The 23144-nt window shown below is 39.5% G+C and overlaps 3 protein-coding genes and 1 pseudogene across 3 annotated transcripts; 3 read left to right on the forward strand and 1 right to left on the reverse strand.

Annotated features, from left to right (window-relative positions):
- The first annotated feature begins 2340 nt into the window (after positions 1–2340).
- LOC137942096 (alcohol acyltransferase 9-like) lies at positions 2341–4368 on the forward strand. Its single transcript, XM_068787779.1, has 2 exons — positions 2341–2769; positions 3418–4368. Exons 1-2 carry the CDS (start codon positions 2341–2343, stop codon positions 4348–4350), a joined length of 1362 nt encoding a protein of 453 aa, XP_068643880.1. The 3' UTR covers positions 4351–4368.
- Positions 4369–6239: 1871 nt separating this feature from the next.
- On the reverse strand, positions 6240–10175 carry LOC137940906 (laccase-11-like; annotated as a pseudogene).
- Positions 10176–11298: 1123 nt separating this feature from the next.
- Positions 11299–15518, forward strand: LOC137940090 (elongation factor 1-gamma-like). Its single transcript, XM_068785011.1, has 8 exons — positions 11299–11404; positions 11519–11566; positions 12526–12675; positions 12812–12872; positions 13379–13431; positions 13518–13619; positions 13714–14224; positions 14897–15518. The coding sequence occupies exons 2-8, from the start codon at positions 11558–11560 to the stop codon at positions 15274–15276; spliced, it is 1266 nt and encodes a 421-aa protein (XP_068641112.1). The 5' UTR covers positions 11299–11404; positions 11519–11557; the 3' UTR covers positions 15277–15518.
- A 1861-nt stretch (positions 15519–17379) lies between these two features.
- On the forward strand, positions 17380–21631 carry LOC137940091 (succinate dehydrogenase [ubiquinone] iron-sulfur subunit 2, mitochondrial-like). Its single transcript, XM_068785012.1, has 2 exons — positions 17380–18121; positions 21173–21631. The coding sequence occupies exons 1-2, from the start codon at positions 17478–17480 to the stop codon at positions 21351–21353; spliced, it is 825 nt and encodes a 274-aa protein (XP_068641113.1). The 5' UTR covers positions 17380–17477; the 3' UTR covers positions 21354–21631.
- The last annotated feature ends 1513 nt before the right edge of the window (positions 21632–23144 follow it).

Raw genomic sequence — 23144 nt, forward strand, 5'->3', positions numbered from 1 at the left:
ACACGTTTCAAATACAGACATATTCTCACCCTTGTTAGGAAATGTCACAAACGGACATGCAATCAAGACCAAAATTTATCCTGGACAGCAGCCACAGCCCACTACCCGTGCCCATGGGCCATTATGGGCCACACAATAGCTCCAGGACCTCGCTTGCACGTATCAATCAGTCATCAAGATCTTGCTGCAGGGAAAAGTGTAAGCCAAAGATGCGTACAGCGTACTGGGTTGAAGCTTTGATCGCCATTTCTTACTAAAGAAAGATTTAGATTAGGAATAAACGGATAGGAGAAAAGACTGGACAGGAAGAGTGTTGAATAGGGAGGAACATTTTGGACACCTGAGCCTCCCCCTCTCTCGCCTGCACTCTTTGTTGACTTTATAGATCCCGATTCTCAACTCAGTTAAAGCTCCGAATCCATGCTTCTATTCTAAACAAAAATTTTCTCAATCTCCTTAGTCAAAAGATTAGCGTACAATGCCCGAGGGGGAAAAAAAAGGGTGGCTTGATAGGAATTGGGTTCCATATTTTTTCATTAAAAGTTGATTCCCGAGGTCAAATCCTTTTAAATTAGCTCGTATTTTTTTCTGTAGGATATTCCGTGGACGTGAGAGGATGGGAAATTAGAGAATCTCTCATTTATTTGGTTCGTCCAGTGGAAAATTATTTCTCTGGTCTTCCTAAGAGGTTTGAAATGACTTTGATTGAGAGTCGCTCTTCGCCGAAAGTTGTTCAACAAGCAATCGGCTCTCTTTTAATGTTAAAAAAAATGATGGGTTGAGTACGGAGGCTCAACGCCACCTCTCCTCTGTTTGTAGGGGGGGATCCCCCTCTAGTTGATGATTGCAACTTTTCATACACCATTTTTTCTTTTTCTTTTTCTTTTTGTAGGTGAGGTAGGGTCCCCACTCCTACCCTCCCCTACTGGCAGAAAGAAAGGGCAAATAATGAGGGAACAAGTCTCTTTGACCTCCGTTGTACCATAGAGAGGTGGGGGACTCCTTGCCTTCCACCCCTGCAAATAGAAGGGAAAGAAGGCTCAACCTCTTCCCTAATGTGTGGAATTATATGTCACCATCTGTTCATGCTCACTCTCACTTATTATTGATAGAAAGAAAAGGGATAAGATAGGGTGGAACCTCCTTCATAGTTATTCTCTGACCTTTTTATTGTTCCGTACCTACTGGCATGCAAACAAAGATGGGGAGTGACCTTCTAAGAGAGATAGGGAAGATTAGGGGTCGCCCCAAACCAAACCGGTTCGCAAACCTTTTGAGTTTGATTCCCTTAGGGTTGAGTTTGAATTCAGAAAAGAGTAAGAAGGGAGCCAAAGGAGCGGACACATTTGAGATGACGTTCTGCCCTTGTTGAAGACGGTCAAGGTTCCTTAACTGGTTCACCTCATCAGAGACTCCTAACAGTTCAAACTTAAGAGAGTGGTAATTGTCTCGAAGGTGAAAGCATCCAAGTGTCGTCTCTCCGCGATCTGTGTCTTTGAATAAAATATTTGCTGATAAAAGTCCGGGCAAAGATAAGGTTGCCGGTTGCCAAAGTAAAGAAAGAAAAACATTGAAAAGCAGAAAAGCAGAGAGAGAGAGAGAGAGAGAGAGAGAGAGAGAGAGAGAGAGAGAGAGAGAGAGAGAGAGAGAGAGGATCCCTACCTTTATTTCGTGGACGCAGATTAGCAGAGGCCAGAGAAGGAACCGAGAGAGAGAGAGAGAGAGAGAGGATCCCTACCTTTATTTCGTGGACGCAGATTAGCAGAGGCCAGAGAAGGCAGGTTCCAAGTGTCACTTCTTCGTCTGCAAAGACGTTGAAGACGAAGAAATTGCAGTTGATCATCAATCGAAACCGTTGATTCTGTGCGGTAAGCCTCAAGAATTGATAATTCCCCAGAAGGCCCAGAACTACCGGATCTCCATGGAGTGACATCACAGCTTCAGTTGGTGAAAAAGAGGTACACCCTGGTCCCCTGACAGTTGACACGACATGCACACTAGCCCGACGGGCAAGGCTAAGCGAGGAAGGGAGCATGAACCCAGTTAAACGGAGACGTGGCAGTACAGATGTGCCTCCTGGGCTCTTGTAATTCAGCTCATTTACTGTTGTTCTTCATTTCTTCGTCTGTCTTTCCGTTTTTAATTTTCCCCTTTGTCGAGGCGAGCAGGCAAAAAGGAAAAACCAAGAATCTAAAATCCGTGCCACACCAAATCCTAGTATAGATCTTACCAGGCTTTCGCCATAACTACTAAACACCCCCTGTCGCGCTTCCCATCCCTGCGCTTCGCAGTCTTTTTCACCTCTGTTCCCTGGTTTTCTCTTTTGAGCCAACTCGAGCCATGTTTCCATCCTCGGATATCCCAGATTGCCTCTACCCATTTCAGCCCACGCTCGTCTGTCCAAAACTATCCACCCCGAAACACTCTCTCTATCTCTCTAACCTCGATGACCAGAAATTCCTCAGATTCTCGATCAAGTATCTGTATCTTTACAAGAGGACCGTCCCCGTCGACACCTTGAAATCTTCTCTCTCGAGAGTTCTCGTCGACTACTATCCATTGGCGGGGAGGTTGCGACCCAGCGAAGAAGACGAGGAGAAGCTGCAGATAGACTGTGACGGCCAAGGAGCTCTTTTTGCCGAAGCCTTCATCAATTTAAGCGCCGAAGAGTTTCTGAAACTTTCTAGTAAACCCAACCGATCGTGGAGAAAATTACTATACAGGGAAGAAGGTCAGAGCTTCCTGGAAATCCCGCCTCTTGTTGTTCAGGTCAGTTTATTCATTTCTTCTAGTTGGGTTTCTGTCTATTGCGATCTTCTTTCTTCTAAGGTCATCGTTCCATTGATGTCTTCTTCGTCTGACTCCCTAAATTCGGGAAATCTGAAACATTTTCTTGCATATATAATTGCATTGATTCTTTTCCAATTTCTTCTCCACTCCAAATGAAGATTTTGTCTCTGTTTTACCCGGTTTCCGTATGCTCACCTTCGATAATCGGACTTCTGTCTGTTTATTGGACTGGTTCTCGTTATACGATTCAGTCTGCATCCCCTGTTGTTGTCAAGAAAAAGACTTGAAGGCCATATTTCCTAGTCATTCCCAATAACAGATAACGGTCTAGTAATATCTCCTGCCACTGCGATCTCGACATCGGTCGCTTCTCGCAGTCTTTATCACTCCTGGTTAAAAATTACTTTATTTTTCTTTCTTCGCTTCGAAATCAGAGACCGTCCATGGACCAGTGACGTCTCTGAAATTAAAGCCGCTGAAACTATCCGCCGGCGGACGCCACTGTTTTTTCCTTCAGATTATAAAGCTGAAAAGTCATGAAACACCTGTAGCTTCTGCGGAAATTACTCTTTTTTTGTTTTTTGGTCGCACGCGATGATGCCCTGCTTTGGTATTTGACTGTTTCAGGTGACCCACCTCCGATGCGGAGCCATGATCCTTTGTACGGCGATCAACCACTGCCTGGCGGACGGCCTCGGTACCGCCCAATTTCTCCATGCATGGGCTCACATGACGTCAAAACCCAGTAACACTGCACTGCCCGTGGGTCCCTTTCATTCCAGAGAACTGTTAAGACCTCGAAAATCTCCGAAAATAACCGAACAGCATCCGGAATTTACCATCTCCGCCCTTTCAAACGGCCGTATTACGGGCCCATTAGTGGACCCCACGAATCAACTAGTGGTCTCCACTTGTTTCATGTTCACTCCATCGCAGATCCTGCAGATCAAGAAGCAATGCGTGCCGTCTGTCAAGTGTACATCCTTCGAAGCCCTTGCTTCGCACGTCTGGCGCGCGTGGGTCCGCTCACTGGGCCCACCACCCTCGTTGCGGGTCAAACTTCTCTTCTCGGTCAACATTCGGGGCAGGCTCCGACCGGAACTCCCCGAGGGCTACTACGGCAACGGCTTCGTCCTCGGCTGCGCGGAGACAACGGCGAAGGATCTGGTGGGGTCTAACGTGCGCCACGGGGTGGAGCGAGTGCAGGACGCGAAGCGGGCCCTGGACGACGAGTACGTCCGGTCGATGATCGACCTGCTGGAGGAGCGGCGGGCGAGGCCAGACCTGTCGGCGACTCTGGTCATCTCCCAGTGGGCGAAGCTGGGCCTGGAGGATGTCAATTTCGGGGAGGGGAAGCCCTTGCATATGGGTCCCCTCGCCAGCGAGATCTACTGCTTGTTCTTGCCGGTGATTGGAAATCCGGAGGCGATCACCGTGCTAATGTCGGTGCCTGAGAGCGTCGCGGACAAGTTCGAGTCTTGTATGCAGGACTTTTCAGCTGAGACCGAGAAAGGGGAGTTAGAAAACGGGGGAGTGAAAAGGCTTGATGTGCAGAGTTGAAATTGAGGAGACAATGAAACGGCCACGAAGTAAAGGAATTAAATTAAGGTTCCAGTTGCTCGTCATCATCGCTATGCCTCAAAACCTTTTTTGTAGTCTTATTCTCACTCATATCTGTGGATAGCTGGGTGGACCAGGTCAACCAGCAAATCACTCCCATTAAACTTTTTTTTTTTTTTTTTTTTAGTATTTTGTGAAAATATGACAAGGAGAGTCAAAGTGACCTCCTTAATCCACAAATCCTACCTAATTTGGGTAAATATCAGTGGTAAATCAACCTCAAACAACTTTCTACCTGCACAAGAGAGCAGAGGAGAAGATTAGAGCTTGAGTTCAATAATTGCAAAATGACTCGTCACCTTTGCGACATCTGGATAATAGAGGGGACGATATATTCCCTTCATTTCAGACATTGGAAATGATTGTCCGGTGATTGAGGTCTTGCTTTTAAAGTTTTCCCAGTGCCACCTGATTGTCTCCCGTTTCTCTTACGAACTCCATTTTTATATCGAAATTCTGAATTTTGTAAACCTCATATGAGCCGAGAATTATCTGATACTTCTACCCTTTTGACTCACGCACCGACTGGTTAGCATGTTCGCAACTCAGTTTCTTTTCTCTTCTATCATTTCATGAGTGGGGTTGGATGGAATCCGAAGCCATTAAAATAGAAAAAAGGAGGGGACTGACTGTGGGTCTTATCATCACCCCACTTGTGCTGCTGCAGGCGTTTCAGCTAAACTCCTCCAACCTTCCACTGCTTCCATTATTTCCAGCTTCGATCATCAGCACTTGACAGTAACATCAAACTTCCTCATCGAAAGTGCCTTCCGCTTGTAAATTTCTTCGTGGCAATCGAGGTGGCGTGTGAACGAAGGATAATTTTGTTTAATCTATCCCCTTACAGATGCTATTCAATCGAGTATCTCACAAAAGTTTCAGAGTGGGAGCGTGCGTGCCTTGTCTGAGTGGGAAAGAGAGGAAGAGTGACTGGTCGATTTCATTGCTTGAAAACATTTCACCCAATCTGCTGCTGTTTTTTTTCACAGGGATGGCTATGATATTGTAATAAAAACAAGTAATAGCTTTCAATTCTGTTCACAGCTTGCAGCCTACACTAACAGGTTTTCCATTAAAATAATCTCTTAGTACCCATATTGTATCCCTCGGGCTAATGTGGAGAGCATTCAGGGAGTAGCATAATTAGTGAGGAACAGCCTTCAAATATAAAGTCTCCAATGCATGTATTTTATTGAGGGAAAGAAGGCTGGACTCAACTCCAACTTTGACTTTGGCTTTATTATCATGAATGCATAGAACAAGAAATTGATATAGAAAAGCTTAGGCATTGTATCGAAAATCTAATACAGTGAATGGGCAAAGAGAGATAATCCAAGCCGTCTATCTCAAAGGGTCATGGCCCACAAAGATGCCTAAGCTTCTGAAGAAAACTATTTTACTCTCAATCATGAAGTGTGAGTCATTTCATCTACCTTAACTTCTCACAACTTCAGTTTTCAAAGCAAAGTAACAAATGCATTGCACTCATGGGAGTAGAATTTCAGAGCAAAAAGAAGCAATTTTTATATCTCCTCAATGCAACTCTCATATAAAAGAGAGTTTCCACTCAATCATTTGAGAGAGGGCTCAAGCATTACTGAAAAGCGAACTCCTGTTGGGCAATGGGGCCAGTCCTTCAGGTATGCCTATAAAGGTTGAACAAATCATCACCAACTCGAGATGTAAGTTCAGTTTTTGGTACTAGGAGAAAGAAACAAATTAAAGCAACTACTTGGTCCCAATCAATGGCCAAGTTTTGATAAAGTTGAGACTTAGATGGTCAGGTTTGAGTGTCGTTAAACAGAGGGTTTCTGCTTGAGGTAAGACGACTACTCTAGTCCCTTTCCATCTTCTACTACAAAAGCCATCTTCAATCCCTACGAAGTATGGAACTCCAAGTTGAGATGATTTAATTAAACTTCTAAATCACCACGATTATAACTAAGATTACGAGAATATTTATATACAAAAATGGTAAAAGAAAAAGGCTATTTTTGGCTCGGTGATCCTTCAGTTCCGATAATGGAAGTTTGGTCTGCATGCTTCTATTATGACGGCATATCATTCACACCCCCGCAAGCTGAGCGTCGGATTGGAATAGACATGAAGTTTGGAGTAAAAATCCAAAGAGAGGACGTGGAATACTTTTTGTGAAAATATCGGCAACCTACAAGTGAGATGACACATACTACGTGTGAAGTTTGTCAGTAACAACAAGTTCCCGAACGAAGTGATAATCTAATTAACCATGCTTCGCTCGCATGTGAGAAATGGGTTTGAAGATCCGGAAGATTACACTTTTGTTGTCATATAAGAGAAGAGGTGGTTGTGGAATAGGAACATGTAGATTGCAAAGGAGATGCGTAAGCCAAATAAGTTCAACTGCAGTGTGCGTAAGTGCACGATATTTAGATTCATAGCTAGAATGTGATACCATTGGTTTTTTTACCACTCCAATAAATCAAATTGTCTCCAAGGTAAATGGAGTAACCAGAGGTGGAGCGACGAATGTTAGGACAACCAGCCCAGTTAGCATCAGAGTAAACACCTAGAACACCAGGAGTAGTAGATGGCCGAAAGGTAAGGGCAAAGGGAATGGTGTCTTTGACATAGCGAAGAATATGCTTAATAGCAAAAAAAAAAGATCTTCAATGGGAGCATGCAAGAATTTGCTAACATAGTTGACTACATGGGCGCCAAGACAGACCTAAAAAATGTGGGATCAGAAAATAGTGAACCATCAGCCGACAAATGCTAGGAAATAACCATAGGCATAGGAATTGATTTGCTATAAAGTAGCTGAGCTCGAATAAGAATATCCTGTGCATATTTGAGCTGATAGATAAATAGTCCATCGGTAGTTGGCGAAGCTTCAACACCAAGAACATAATTTAGAGAATCTAAACCTTTAGTGGCAAACTCATAATTGAGCTTACGAGTGAAGGCGGTGATAGGAGTGGAGTTGTTTCCAGTAATAATAATGTCATCAACATAAAGGAGCAGATAGATAGAATCTGAGTGCTTACGAAAGACAAATAGAATAGTGAAAAGATTATTATTGGGAAGAGGGGTTCCCGATGCTCTGATTAGATGAAAAAATTTAATTAAACTTCTAAATCACCACGATTTTAACTAAGATGATAAGAGTATTTATATATAAAAATGGTAATAGAGAAATGCTATTTCTAGTTCGCTTATGCTTTAGTTCCGGTAATGGAAGCGTGGTCTATAGGCTTCTGTTACGGCGACATATCATTCACACAAGTTGACTGTGCATAAACCAAACACTTGGACATGAAGATACAACTAGCTTCAGTTGGCAGTTCATTTCATATAGTACAAAAGCAAAAGGTAAGTAACCTAATGTTTGTATGTAGCAATAGATAGGATGAGGATAATGTCCTATTCAGAGTTTACCTGGATTGTCAGCCCTAAACCTAATTGCAGTCCAGCTCCCTGCGGGGAATCCAACTGTATTGCTCTCTAGAGGGTCAATCAAGATGTATTTTGATGGATCTTTTGCAGGATCAAAGTTCCCAATTTCTGTTGCCACGACAAAGAAATTGTATCCGTGGAGATGGAATGGATGGGATTCGACCCTAAGAAGATTTGTCTCTTGTAGTACAATTTGAATGGTCGAATTGAAAGCAATCTTGTTGAGCCTGGTGCCAAGAGATGTTCCAGGATTGGCCATGAGAGGTGTTGTGTAATTAAAAGCAGTAGCAGGTTGATCAGGGAAATCTACTCTAAACACTCCCTTGATGTTGAAATAGTGAGCTTGGAGAAGCGTAGTCCGTGGCATCACGAAAGTGATATTATATAAGGAAGCAGTGAGTTTGGTCTCGTTCAAGCAGGTAGGACATGGGTTACGTCCAAGACCGATGGTGTAGAAAAGATGGCGATCAACAATGAGAGAGACATTGGCAAGAAACAATCCAATGTTGAAGCTTTTAAGCCATTTGTTGTAACTCATGGCGAATTTTATGTCGTTGGGTGTAGGAACCTGAGGCAAGACATGAAGAATTATGTTCGGGATGCCTTTATATTAGAGGATGGCAGTAGCGGTTCTGTTGTCTACTGGAATAGGAGCATCCATGAAGTACCTGGTGCAATAAGTAGGGTTTTTTTTTGTGGTGAAGGTCTTCGTATAAACTGCATCGATCTCGATAACTATCATGTTGTGACCCACACTGGCAAATAAGAGCTCATCGTTGAGGATTCTCAACAGGTATGTGTTATCCTATTCAACCTCCACTGGAAAGGTATCTGAAAGCTTGGAAAAGGGAAAATATATAAATAAGTTTGACACATTGATCCCTTACACTCTTTCTAACGTATATAGAACAGAGCTGTTATTGAGCTACGAACTCTTACATTTCTCTGAGCAAGGGAGGAGTGGCCATGGTTTTCCATTGATAGTGTGTGCATCCACCTGCTCAATGTCGTTGTTCATGTAAGCACCTAACAAAAAAAAAAGAGAAAATGACAAGTATACCCTTAAATAAGAAAAAGACAAAAATGCCCTATCTACGTAAACTTATTTACAGTAACCTCCCCCCCCCTCAAACTTATGACTGGGCAAGTAACATAAGTTTGCCTATGAGATGATGAAAATGAGAAGTATTATGCGATTTTGTGAAGACATTAACAAGTTGAGATGTGGAGGAAACATGAGGCAAGGTGAGAGAGCCTTGTAACTAGTGATGTCGCACAAAGTAACAATCGATCTCAATATATTTCGTACGCTCACGAAAAATAGGATTCTTGGCAATTCGAACGACACTTTGATTATCACAAAACATAGTAGTGGCTGACAGTTTAGTGAAGCCAAGTTCTTCAAGCAATCGACGAAACCAAATTAACTCAGCCGCAGCAGTTGCCATAGCCCGATATTCTGCTTTAGGAGAAGAGCGAGAGACAACTGATTGTTTCTTACTCTTCCAAGCCACCAAGGAATTACCAAATAAGATACAATACCCAATAGTAGATTTTTTATATGTCAGATCACCAACCCAGTCAGCATCAGAATAACCGGTGATAATCAAATCAGAGTCTGAAGACAAAAGTAAACCACAATGCAAAGTGTCATGTAAGTAACATAAGATACGGAGAACGATTGTCCAATATGCGGTATGTGGTGCGAAAGAAAACTGACTAACCACAACAACATAGGTAATGTAAGGACGTGTTACCGTCAAGTAAACAAGTGAACCAACTACCTCTCTGTATCATGTAACATCAGATAACAATTCACCATCTGTAGGGCTAAGGCGATGATGAAGTTCAATAGGATAGTCCATAATCCGATCATCTGTCAGTCCTGCTCGACTGATCACATCAGAGGTGTATTTCGACTAAGACAAAATATAACCTTCAGGAGAATAGGCAACTTCAATACCCCAAAAATACCGTAAGTACCTAAGATCCTTCATGTCAAACATAGAATGAAGTTGTTGTTTAAGTTTTACAATCCCATTATTATCATCACCAGTCATAATCATATCATCAACATAAAGAAGAACCACAATATGCCCCACAACAATTTTGCGAATGAACATGGCAGAATCATAATTGGAAGCAATAAATCTAAGACGAACCAAAGAGGAGCTGAACTTCTCAAACCAACCTCGAGGAGCTTGCTTGAGACCATATAAAGCCCGTCGAAGACGACAAATATGACCAAAAGTATGAGGAAGGCCTGGTGGTGGCCGCATATATACCTCCTCAGCCAAATCACCATTTAAAAAGGCATTTTTAGCATCCATTTGATGAAGATGCCATTTTTTAACAGCAGCAATAGAAATCAAGGTGCGAATTGTCTTCATTTGAGCAACAAAAGAAGTTTTTACTTTGAAAATTTATTTACAACCAATAGCATGCTTACCTGGAAGAAGTGGAACTAACTTCCAAGTACCAGTTTGGTGCAGGGTGGTAAGCACATCATTAATGGCTTGTCGCCAATTTGCATCTGATGCAGCTTCCTTGTATGACTTAGGCTCAACAAAAGAGTGAATCTTAGACAAAAAGGTCAAATAGGTGGAAGAGAACAAATATGATGATGGACTATACCTCTGAGGGGGACGACAGACATGAGTGAAAATTCGAGGCATGGCAGGAGACGGATCACATTTAAAAGAAGGCTATATTTGCGAATCTAACACATTACACGTATTAGAGAACCACCATTGATATCACTGGTTTGCAACTAGGGGTGGCATCGAGCCGAGTTGAGCCAAACTCAAACCTGCATATGTTTGAGCTCGACTTGATTTAAATACTTCGAACTCAAGCTCAAGCTCAACCTCGAGCCTAAAATTTGAATTGAACTCGAGCCTAAAATTGGAATCCGAGTTTGAACTTGAGATTGAGCCGGGTTGAAGTTCCAACCTACATTTAAAACTATCAAAATAAAAAATTTATAAAAAATTAAAGATAATATTATGATGAACTTAATACCATTAAACTACAAACTATCACAAAGGAGTCAAAGATTTTGCAATGGAGTGCACTAATGTATAATATCTAACTTAAACTCAAAAGAAAAAAACAAACACCTCCATCATTAGATGTTGATGGATAAAAAAGGGTTGAATGATCGATCGTCTTTGAGGTTTGAGATAAAAAAAGGGCAACTATCAACCAACTAAAATGAAAATAGATAAGAGTAATTAGAATAAAGGTTTTTTTTGTAAAAAAAATTACGCTAACGAGAAGGTCTACTAGCTAACAAGCCGAACTTGAAAAATCTCGAGCCTAAGTTTTTTGTTGGAGCCGGTTGGTTTGGTGTTACCCACGGAGAGCTTTGTCTTTACATGTGAGCGCTCTTTAAGCGGTGCGCACGGCTTGCGTAAGATAAGACCTATATGCTGATATCCTGGGTTAGGGTTTCTTATTGCTGCTTGCTTTCTCCCACAGTCGCAGCCCTTTTAAGCGTCTCCCTTCTTCTGTTGGAGCGAAAGAGTGCACAGAAAAGTGCACCAGCGACTGAGGGCAGGTACTTTCAATTCTTCTCCCTCTTTTACTTCCAAATTGATGTTGCTCTTGGTATTTTATTTTTTCTGTATTTTTTTCTTATTGAGCTGAGTATTTCATTTTTCGTGGTCATTAGATTTATTTGTAGCACTATACTGGGAGGAGCATTCGCAAAATGGCTCTGGTAAGTTTTGCCTCATTTTTACAGGTTATTCCTTGCCCGTCAGTCTTCTTATATATTGATGTGTTGCGATTTGCATTATTTCCTCTGCACGCGAACGATCATTGGTCCCGAAGACTGTGAGCCCTTGCTCGGTATTATAGATATTGGTAGATCTGAGCTGCGGTAAAAGATCTCGTGGAAGAAAAGATAAATTTTTTTTATTCCCTTTAAAAGTCAATACTTTTTGGTACTCGACAGATATTGATATTGGGGTTGGGTTAAGGAACCACAACCTCCGAACAGAACCAAGAGTGTATTCTGTTTCAGTATGCTGTCTGTTTCTATTGAATACCAATGTTTTAGATAGTATGAGGACTAGAGTAGCAGAAATGAAACATCAGTTTGGTTTAATTCAACAGTCTTATCCTTCAATATTTTGGCTAAAGCTGCGTGTCTAAACCTCTTTCCTCTATAGATTTATGCGATCTGCAACTTCCGCTGGTGCTCTCAGGAAGTTAGTCTGAACATGAACTGGGAGGATTTTTGTAGAAGTTTTATGCGTTGTCTCTCTATGAGTGCTTTCATGAGTATTCTTGGGCTAAAAATGTCTCTTTGAGGAAAACTTATGTATAATTTATTTGCAGAATTATTTGAAGTGGTGAACAATATCAACTTATGACAATAAGCTACTTTTTTTAATTTTTTTTGAAAGTTCATCGAGCACATTTTTGTTATTTAGGATTATAAAGCTAATGTTTGGTTAGCCAAACAATTGGTGTTTGTTTATTTGCTCTGAAGGCACAAATTTGTTGTTGCAAGTTATGTATATGTACCTGTTGTCAGTTTTGTAAACAAGTAATGGTTTTTTTTTTTTTTTTTTGTTCTTAAAAATTTAACTTTGCTTAGTAGATTATCTTATGTTGTTTTCCTACTGGAAGCATTTTGGTACTTAAGATTTTGACTTATCCTCTGGTCTGTAGGTGTTGCACGCATCTAATACAAACAAGAATTCACTGAAGACCCTCATTACTGCAGAATATGTTGGCGTGCAAGTTAAGCTTGCCGATAAGTTTGAGATGGGAATCACAAATAAATCTCCTGAGTTCATCAAGATGAATCCAATTGGGAAGGTGAGTCTCTCTCTCTTTTGCATGATCGTGTGTGGGTTTGTAACGAAGAATATCTGGATATGAACATATTTGGCTGTAAGCTCACTTTCTTGTCTGCTATATTCCTAACTTGTTTATTTCTTTTTATTTTCTTAAGGTCCCAGTACTGGAAACACCTGATGGTCCCCTTTTTGAAAGCAATGCAATTGCACGTTATGGTAAGAAAATGCACCTTCTACTTTTCCATGTTCTACTGAATTTTATTCATTCTAGTCAATTGACTTCCTTTATTTCTTTGCGTCATAAGAGGAAACAGTTCAGTTACCTTAAAAAGCTATTGTTTTTACATGCATCATCAAAATACTCATCTTTAGCTTTAGCTCTTATATGTTTTCCAATCTGTATTTTCTCTTGTTTCTTGCAGCCTTCCTCCTGTGGGGAAGGCCATGTTTCCTCCTCTCTTTTGTAAAATTACTCTCATTTAAAAAAAACACTTGACTTTATTAGTCTTGTATGATGAACTGTAGTACGCAAAGTAGTAATATTGACCTCAATGGATGAAAACTGTGTCCATTGTGTCTAATGAGATCTATTATCTAGAAATTTTTTAACTGTTTTGGACAGAGATTTGCTACAGATTTCAAGTTTTTAATTTCTTCAAAACTTTTGCCAGTTCAGTTGCAGCATCTCTTTTGTTGATCTTATTCTGTATTCTCTGTTGCAGTTGCTCGCTTGAAGGGAGATGGAAGCCTCTATGGTTCTTCCTTATATGAATATGTAAGCAATGGGAATTGACTCTCCATGGACCATTTAAAATTATTTTGTCTGGTGTTTTTTTCTCACCCCTCGTTTTTATATGCCAGGCTCAAACTGAGCAATGGATTGATTTTGCCTCACTTGAAGTGGATCAAAATATCTCAGGCTGGTATTACCCACGGATAGGATTTCATGTCTACCTTCCACCTGTTAGTTGCTAACTCAAACTTCTTTACTGAATTTGGTTCCCTGGACTTCTCTGACCCTATATTATATTTTGGTTTTCTTGTTTGTTTGACAAAGGCCGAGGAAGCTTGCATTTCTGCTCTAAAAAGATCCTTTGATGCACTAAACACTCACCTTGCCTTGCACACATATCTAGTTGGACATGATGTTACTCTTGCTGATATCATCCTGACATGTAACCTTTACTTTGGCTTTACCAAAGTTCTGACAAAGAGCTTCACTTCAGAATTTCCGCATGTTGAAAGATATTTCTGGACTATGGTAAACCAACCGAATTTTAAAAAGGTTTTAGGGGAAGTCAAGCAGTCTGAAACTGTTCCTCCAGTTCAGTCAAAGAAGCCAGCTCCAACAAAAGAACCAAAAATCAAAGAGGCTCCCAAGAAGGAAGTGAAAAAGGAAGTTGCAAAGCCGAAACCAAAAGAGCCGGAGGTTGCTGAGGAAGAACAGGCACCAAAGCCAAAACCTAAGAATCCCCTTGATCTCCTGCCTCCAAGTAAGATGGTTCTTGACGATTGGAAACGGCTCTACTCGAACACAAAGACCAATTTCAGAGAAGTTGCCATTAAAGGTGCGGTGACTTTCTGTTTTTTTTTTTTAAATTAATTTTTCCGTTATAGTTTATTCCACTCAACAATTAGTGATTGCATGCATAATCAGTACCTAGTTTTCATTTTTCTTTTTTGGAAAAATCTCCTTGAAAACTAAATAGTCAGAGAAGGACAAAAAGGGCTTCACATATTATTGTGTGATTTACTATTTAATAGTAGGGAGTGAGTTGTCTCGTAATTGATACCAATGCATTTAAATCTAAAATCTTTTTCTCTTTGTATTTATTTTGTACAACTTATTGTTGGGTTGTGTTTTGAAGACACGAGTGTGTATTGTAAGGTGAGCTCTTGGATTCAAATCTCTTAGGTGTATAAAAATATCTTGGTGAATGTGCTTAAGCATTTGGCAACATTGTTAACAGAGATTCTTTTACGACCCTGCTTTCTTTTTTGTGCAAAATTTCTAAAACAACATAACAGTAAGCTTTTATAAGCATCCTGTAGTGGTTTTGTGGGGTAAATTACATTGAGATTGTTTTATACACGCAAACTGCTTAGGGATCGCCCAACCATTTTTGTCCTTCCAGCTAGTGTGAAATTCATTTGACTTTATTTTTTAATGCTTGTGGTGCTTGTGGAATGGGAACTTTTTCTATTCATGTTCTCATATTTATGTCTTTCAATAAATGCAGGCTTTTGGGACATGTACGACCCTGAGGGATATTCTCTCTGGTTCTGTGATTACAAATATAATGAAGAAAACACTGTTTCTTTTGTTACACTGAATAAGGTCACTGGGTTTCTCCAACGTATGGACCTGGTCCGGAAATATGCTTTTGGAAAGATGCTTATTATTGGAGGACAACCACCATACAAAGTAAAAGGTCTGTGGCTTTTCCGTGGGCCGGAAATCCCCCAGTTTGTGTTAGATGAATGTTATGACATGGAGCTGTATGATTGGAGGAAGGTTGACCTCAGCGATGGAGAGCAAAAGGAGCGTGTTAATGCCATGATTGAAGACCAAGAGCCATTTGATGGAGAGCCATTGTTGGATGCCAAATGTTTCAAATGAGCAGGTGTCCGAGATTTGAATATAATAGGTGTGTAATTTTCTTTTTTCTTCTTAAGTTTACTCAACTCTGTTTTTTGGACTTCAAATAGTTTTTAGCGAGATAATTATTATTGTTTCTCATATGAGGGAACAGGCGTTAGTTTGTTTTCACTTCAGTGGCTGTAAGTTTTTTTTTTTTTTTTTTTTTTATAAAATTTTTTCTCTGTTTCTTATTGCAAGTTTAATCTGGTTTTGGTCTCGTATCTGTTTTGTGGCACTTGTGAACATCACTCACAGTGATATATTTGCTACAATCTACTTATGACTGAGACTTGTGCTTTACCATGATGGACATGCCAGTTCTTAATTTTAATAACAATTCTGTAATTATAAATTATCATCTATGACTTTTCTGTCATTTAAGATATGGATGTGCTTGTGTTAGTAAGAAAGTGAAAGAAAAAATATTATAAATTATTTTCTTGTTGTTTAAAATTTTTAAGTGGGGAATTTGGAATATATATTTTTTAAATTGCAAAATATTCATCTTTAAACTTATTCATCAACATGCCTATTTTAGATTGGGTATTGCCATATTGGATCGTCAATGAGTCATGTCAATCAGGTATCGAACTTGAGTTCGAGCCTAAAATTGTAATCAGAGTTCGAGTTTAATAATTTTAACTAAGTTTAAATTCTATATTAAATTTAAAATTTTGTATAAAATATAAGTTAAATAAATTATATATAAAATTATGCATATATTTTACATAAAATCAGGCATAATATCTATTTAAAATTGGATATAACGTCTGTACATTAATTATGCATAAAGTTATCTATTCATTATATTTACAATTATTCATAAAATTTGTATAATTATGCATAAACTTTATTCAATAATCAAACACATAAACATTCATTTGAAAAACAATATAAGTTTTGTCCATTTGTACTCAATCAGATTGCTATGATTCAAGAACTGGAAAACCAGATCTAGGAGACAACGGAAAAGTTTAAGAAAAATGGTTTTGGATGATTTAAGCGTATGCCCATTTTCGTTTTTTCTTAAAAGCATGGATTCATATTATGGCAGTTTTAAAATGCTACTAATTTGTTCTTCTAAAAAACTCGAGTTGAGTTTAAAGAGTACCTCAAATACTTTGAATTTCTTAAAGAGTTACGAGGAAGAGACAACCAGAGTTCAATAAACAATTTTTTTTTATTTTTTTCACATGTTTGTGATCTTTGTACGTGCAAAATCGCACGATGTGAGGGGGGAAATTATTTCTTTTTTAACTTAGGTCTCTAGTTTCCTGTCGAGATGATGCGGGGCCCAGGGGGGTCTAGTGGCCCCAGTGAGGAATTATTGTCAGGGTTGTAACAGAGGCGGCGATGACCGAGGCGTTAAGTTAATAAGCCTCTTTGTAAGCTTTTAAACTAAACCATAGTTTAATCAAGTTCGAGATCCAAATACAAATTGAACCACTAGCGAACTTGATGCCACTCCTTGTCGTGGCATAATAGAAACTCCTGCTCGTGGCATAATAGAAACTGCAAAAAGCATAATAGAAACTCCTACTCGTGGCATAACAGAAACCGCAAAACGAGGAGGAAGAAAGAAATAAAGAAGAAATAGGGGAAGAGTACGGTTGATGTGGCATTTTGTTTACCGTCTATTATGACATGGTAAATTGCTTGTCCAACAACTTGGTGTTTGACCGGTTGAATTTGGTTTTACAATTAAATTTATAAATTAAGTTTATTTATTAATTATTTTTTAAATTGGTTATTTTAAAAATCCCTTTTTTATATTTTTATTCTCCTATTTTTCAAAAAAATACTAAAAAAGATAATTGATCCAATTGAAAACTCTATAAAAATAAATTAAGAAACATTAAACCTATATTTTATTTTTATTTTTAATTTATTATTTATAAAATAAATTTATTTTTAATAATAAAAATATTATAACTAATTTACCATTATTTTCTATGACGGCACAAAATCAGAAAATTGATAAAAAAATTTAACAAAAAAATTAGTTAATAATAAATTAATCAAAAAATTACATCCCTAAGCTCCGAGACTGAAACACGCTTCCGTTAAACGGTTCACCCAATGCCGTGAGAGCACTCGCCGCCTTTACTAGTGATTCATTTCAGGGTAGGAGCGGAGAAAGCTAATCGTTTGTTCTGTCATCCGTGGCACTCTGACCAGCCATGGCGACTCGCCTCTTCCGCAGGATCCCGTCGCAGGCCGTTTCCAATCACATCCTCCAGTGCCGGGCTCATGCCTCCGCATCCACCGCCACCACAGCGGCGGCTGCAAACCCCAAAACCTTCTCCATCTACCGCTGGAACCCAGACAATCCCACAAAGCCGGAGCTTCATGACTACGAGATTGATCTGTCCTCCTGCGGTCCTATGATTCTTGATGCCCTCATCAAGATCAAGAATGAGATCGACCCTTCTCTAACCTTCCGCCGCTCTTGTCGAGAGGGCATCTGCGGGTCCTGCGCCATGAATATCAATGGCTGCAACGGCCTAGCCTGCCTCACCAAAATCGACAAAGCCTCCTCCGACCCCGCCATGATCACTCCCCTGCCACACATGTTTGTCATCAAGGATCTGGTTGTCGACATGACCAATTTCTACAACCAGTACAAGAGCATCGAGCCGTGGCTGAAGCGGAAGAGCCCTCCGCCGGAGCCTGGCAAGGAGATTCCTCAGAGTAAGAAGGATAGGACCAAACTGGATGGTATGTATGAATGCATTTTGTGCGCCTGCTGTAGCACTTCATGCCCGAGTTATTGGTGGAACCCCGAGTCGTACCTGGGACCTGCTACTCTATTGCACGCTCACAGGTCAGTCCATTTCCTAACTCATCAATCTTTTCAGGGCTTCTATCAAACCATTATCTGAGTTGAGGGTTATTCCAGTTGTCTGCGTGAATTTTTTCGCTTGTGCACCTTCAATTATTATACTCCGAATCTGATCAATCTGCTGTTTGTCGTTGTGTTTCTTGTTTTTTTTTTTGTTTCTTTATTTGCTCTTCAGAATAAAATAGCTAAAGTGGATTGGATAGTTCATATGAAAACTAGTTGATCGTAAACAAAAAGAAAGAACTGAAAAGCTGAAAAATATCCATTTAAATGGTTCTGAAACTACCTAGCTGCTGATAGAAAAAAAATTGCCGATACGGTAAGCTTCCAGCTTTTGATATCTTTCAGACTCAAATTACAACTCGTGTAATCAGATTGATGATCGCAAACTTGATGTATGTAAGTAACGGCAAACACAAATTAGGTATTTATTTGAAGCTTTCTGAGGTTGAATGTGTTGAGGTCGTAGATTGCCTGATAAATTGGTTGTCTTTGAATTTGATTTCATTATAGCTTAGAATTTGATCTATTCACGTCAATTGTGGCTATAAACTTGTTGACTCTTAGCAGTGTATTTGGTGATCTTGACAACTATATCCCTTTTTTTTTTCTGATTCAAAGACTGTTGAACTTAGGGTTCCTAAAATGTTGAAGCATGGTTCTCAAGTGTCTGCCAACTGAGTCAAAGAAAGAAAAAACTTGTTAGTTTCCAAAAATTGATCCTTTATATAATAGTATCTGCCCTTTAAAAGAACTTTGACTAACAGTCTGTCTAAAGCTCTTTCAAGACTATCTTTCTTGTTTTTTTTCTTAAGTCTTGTTTAGTGATTCTCATCTTTCACTATTTTTTGCTCTTGGTATTCTATTTCACTTGTGCTTTTTTTTTTTCCTTGTATCTCTTAGCTGATATTTTTCCCTGGTAATTGGGATTTTGTCAGTGGGTGCCCTAATTTGTTAATTGTGATCCTTGCTACGGTAGTTAAATTGGTTTTAGGATAATTTTGATGTATGTGCAATGCATTTTGTAATTAGCTTGATTGGAAAGAGTATTGGTTGTTCTACATAGCAGCTCTCTTGTGAAGTTTAACTGTTTTGGATTAATCAGAAAGGAATTCTGCTTTCTGGTTCTCATTCTCTCCTCATTTGTTGCCTTCAATTGTATGACTCACATCCATTTTCTGGTATTACAAGCAATACTTTTAGGAAGGAGGCCTAACAATGAGAGATTGAACCTCCACTTCCCCTTTAACTAAGGAATCAGTTACACGATTTGCTGATCTTTTTTACATGCAACCAATTGATTGCAATGTTGTATGAGAGGTCTTGGATCTTATTAAAATTGCAGTTGTTCTTCCATGGAAGGCTCAGCATTGTCCATAAACGATGATATGACGGACTTAGTATCGCCCTCAACAGGAGGGGGTCTTGAAATCTTGTGCTGTAAATCTTTGGACCATTAAGCAAAGCATGGAGCTCAGCATTTGTAGAGTTCAAGATGCCCAAGAGCTCTGCACAACTAAGAAGAATAGAGCCACTGTGATGGTGAAACCCCCACCAAAACCAGCATTATTTCAATTCCCAAGGCACTCCAGGCACAGCAGACTGAAATTTATGCTTAGAGAGATTTGCAACTATCCTCCAGTTACTGCAAATCTGATCTCCACTGAGATCATTGAACTCATCAGGGGGGGAGTGAGCCCCACCAATAACGAAATTAATAATACCATTGGTAGAAGGATAATCTTCTTCCACATAAGATTGCTGCTTGATATGATGCTGATCCTCTCAAGCCATATCTTCCAAGGATCGTGGGAAAGGCAGGTGTTCCAAGATCAGCTTACCTGGCTGTGGCAACTTTAGTTGTGATCATTGTTCAATAAACTCTTTGAATATGCCTGGAAAGCAGAGCTACAAATTGAATTTAAGTTGAAAAACTGACCATATCCTCAGAGAAAATTCACAATGTAATAGAAGTTTGAACAATGTGTTAGGTTTTTCTTTTGGGAACAGGGAATCATGATCATGCACTTAGAGAACTCAACAATTTTACATGCTTCTGACTTTCTCATGTTGGAGAATTTGGCTTGAAAATGGTCCATTTGACAGAATTCTGTTTTAAATTTTTTGCCGGATTTCTGGAAGTTCTTCGACTTCTTGCTAGTTCTCTCCTGATAGTACAAAGGTGATACCTAGCCTAAGAGAAGGCATGAATAAATTGAGGTTGCATGTTGAGAAGGTGGTTTGTATGTTTTGAAATCCTTTTGACTTCAGCATTTCTTCCAATAATCTGTTCTTTAGTGGATATGATTTCCCTATAAGTACCTTCAGGTTATCTCAATAGGTCCCGGGTTGGTTAGCTTAAGTAGGTAGACAAGTATCTGTTCTACGTTATTTCTTTGTCTGCCTAAAATTCTGATGATCTGTGCCATCTTAATTTCTCAGTCTTTGCACCTGTGGCTTGACTTGTTAGACTTGTAGGAGCAAATAAAGGCTCTAGAATGGACTCAGGCTTCTGCTTTGATTAGTTAGCAAAATTATGTATGTTCTTGCAGTTTTATTTTCCTTTTTTTTTTTTTTTTTTTTTTTGAAAATTCATTCCTTCTATGTTTGAACTCCACTAATTTGCAATTAATGAAGAAATTGAGAACCCTCAAATTCAATTTGAATCTTCCAATTCAGTTCAGACGAAGAATCTGTGTGGCATTCGTGGATGCCAAGATATTCCAATCATGTATTGCTTCATTTAATATGAGATTCATATTACTTTAAATTATTTGTATTCGATGGTTTAATGTGAACATTTTTTTATATAATACCGTATATAGTTCCATGATATTAGCCTTTGAAAAAAAACAAGATTCCACAAAATTATTTATGAAATTATTCTTCCATGATTGTTTCTTTTTTCTTTTTGGATTTTAAAATAATTTGTCAGGGAAATATAGTTCCAGAAGTTTTCATGTGAGCTTTGAAAGTTATGCCCTTGCATATTGAAGCATGCTAATTTATTAATTCATCCCGTTGCATGTGCAGGTGGATTCAGGATAGTCGTGATGAGTACACAAAGGAACGGTTAGATGCCATATGTGACGAATTCAAGTTGTATCGTTGCCATACAATCCTGAACTGTGCACGTGCTTGCCCCAAGGGATTGAACCCAGGAATGCAGATCCAGTCCATAAAAGCCCTTCAGCTTTCCAAGGGTGGGCTTTAGTTAGCTACTCCATTTGGCGTTCTGCTTTTTCGAATTTTATTTATGTTTGAATCAAGAAATCAGATCCAGCCTCTAAAAAAGCCCTTCAGCTACCTCCCGAGGGTCGGAGTCAATCCGACAGTCCTGGTATTTAGAATCAATAACATTGGATCTGCATTTGATGTAACTTTTTTTTTTTTTTTTTTTATTTATTGGATCTGCAGAAGTGTAATATGATGCTTCCGTTGTTTCTCCGAAGGCTCTACTATAAATAAATGTTAAGACTCTCTACTGCTGTACTCTGTGAGTTATTATCCCGTCATGTTAAACCGTTTACTGGATGACGAGGGTTTTTCTCTTGGTTTTGAATCCTGATGTTACTCTGCAGCATTATTAATTGGTTTCAATTGAACTTTTCTGTTATTTTAGCATATATAAATGCTCTAATAGGTTTCTTTTTAAGTCCAAATGATTTACAGGTTGTACTGAAACTTCAGGTTTAGCCTCCTATCTTGGAATAAGGAGGTCGGTCAAAGTGGTTTAACCACTCGAGCCAATTCACCAAGTGGTTATAGTGTTTACGTATGCAAGGAGACGCAGAGGAACGAGAGCGGTTGCGTTCAGGTTTCTGAGAATGGAAATTGCTTGCCGAATCGGTAAACATTAGAGAAGAGAAGATTTTGGTCTGGGTGTGGTGGAGACCTCTGAACAGAAAGAGACTACGAGGAGTCTTCTGGAACAGCCCTCCTGAGCATGCGGCTTATACATCTGACCGCTCCACGAACGCCGTCAAGCATATTTACGTAGCAGTAAACAAGGCGTGCCAAGAATGGGATAAAGAAATATGTAGTGTTGCATGTATTTTGATGACTGCGAGAAGGATGATGAGAGAGCTTTCGATATGAAGTTCGAAACACGTATTATAATTAACGAAGCTGTTTGGATCTCCCAAGCACGGATGAAACACAACTCAAGACTTCCGTATGATCCAGAGAGTGAGGGGAAGGACTCTTTTCCCAGTTGTTTATTTTTGTATTTACAAAATGATTAATTTACTCCTAAATTTCATGAATACTATTTGTCTATATTCATAATCTATTTGTATTTGTATTCACTGAACGAGAAGAAAGAACGGACAAAATACGGTCCCCTGAATCTCCGGCTACGGACCCAGAAACTCCGTCCAACTTTCCGGTTTCTGGACCGGTACTATGCATTTCTGGGTCCACTGCACCCGCCAGCCAAGCCCTTCTTTTCATTCACCAGCCTTTGAAAAAGTGATTGATTGTAGAAAGCTCAGGTGGCCGTCTTCTCCGCGACAGCTCACGTGTTTGTGTTTCCTCCATTCCCCGTTTCAGAATCCTTCACTCGAAATATTGCAGAATCATCATCGCTTTTAGTCCAAGACAAGTTTTGGTGATTCAATCGGTATGTAGAAGCAGAAATAATCTCATTTGTTTATGGTCATGGATGAATCATGCTTATGTCTCTGCATTATTTGGAGTGAGAAGAAAACCAAGTTATATGGGCATTTAGTGGGATAAAAGGGAAGACAGGCATGGACCCCTCCCCTGCCCTTTGAATTAAGAAAATGTGCTCCAAAGCATATATTCTCTTTCAGATCCTTTGTCTTCTTCTATAACACCTTTACCATGTAAACTATAAACGTCCTTTTTAGGTCTAGGCATCCGTGTACTTTTTTTTTTCTTTTTCTTTTCCCATCTCCACTGGTATTTGATCTATTTGATGTGTGTTTTATATGCAGAAAATAGCTGATCAAACTAATACCATTTAAACTATTGCTCCTTTACA

The sequence above is a fragment of the Aristolochia californica genome, unplaced genomic scaffold, assembly GCF_029961685.1.
Source record: "Aristolochia californica isolate CCGP_79_NKW_82.1479 unplaced genomic scaffold, dmAriCali1.0.hap1 SCAF_9, whole genome shotgun sequence".
NCBI classification, from domain to species: Eukaryota; Viridiplantae; Streptophyta; class Magnoliopsida; order Piperales; family Aristolochiaceae; genus Aristolochia; species Aristolochia californica.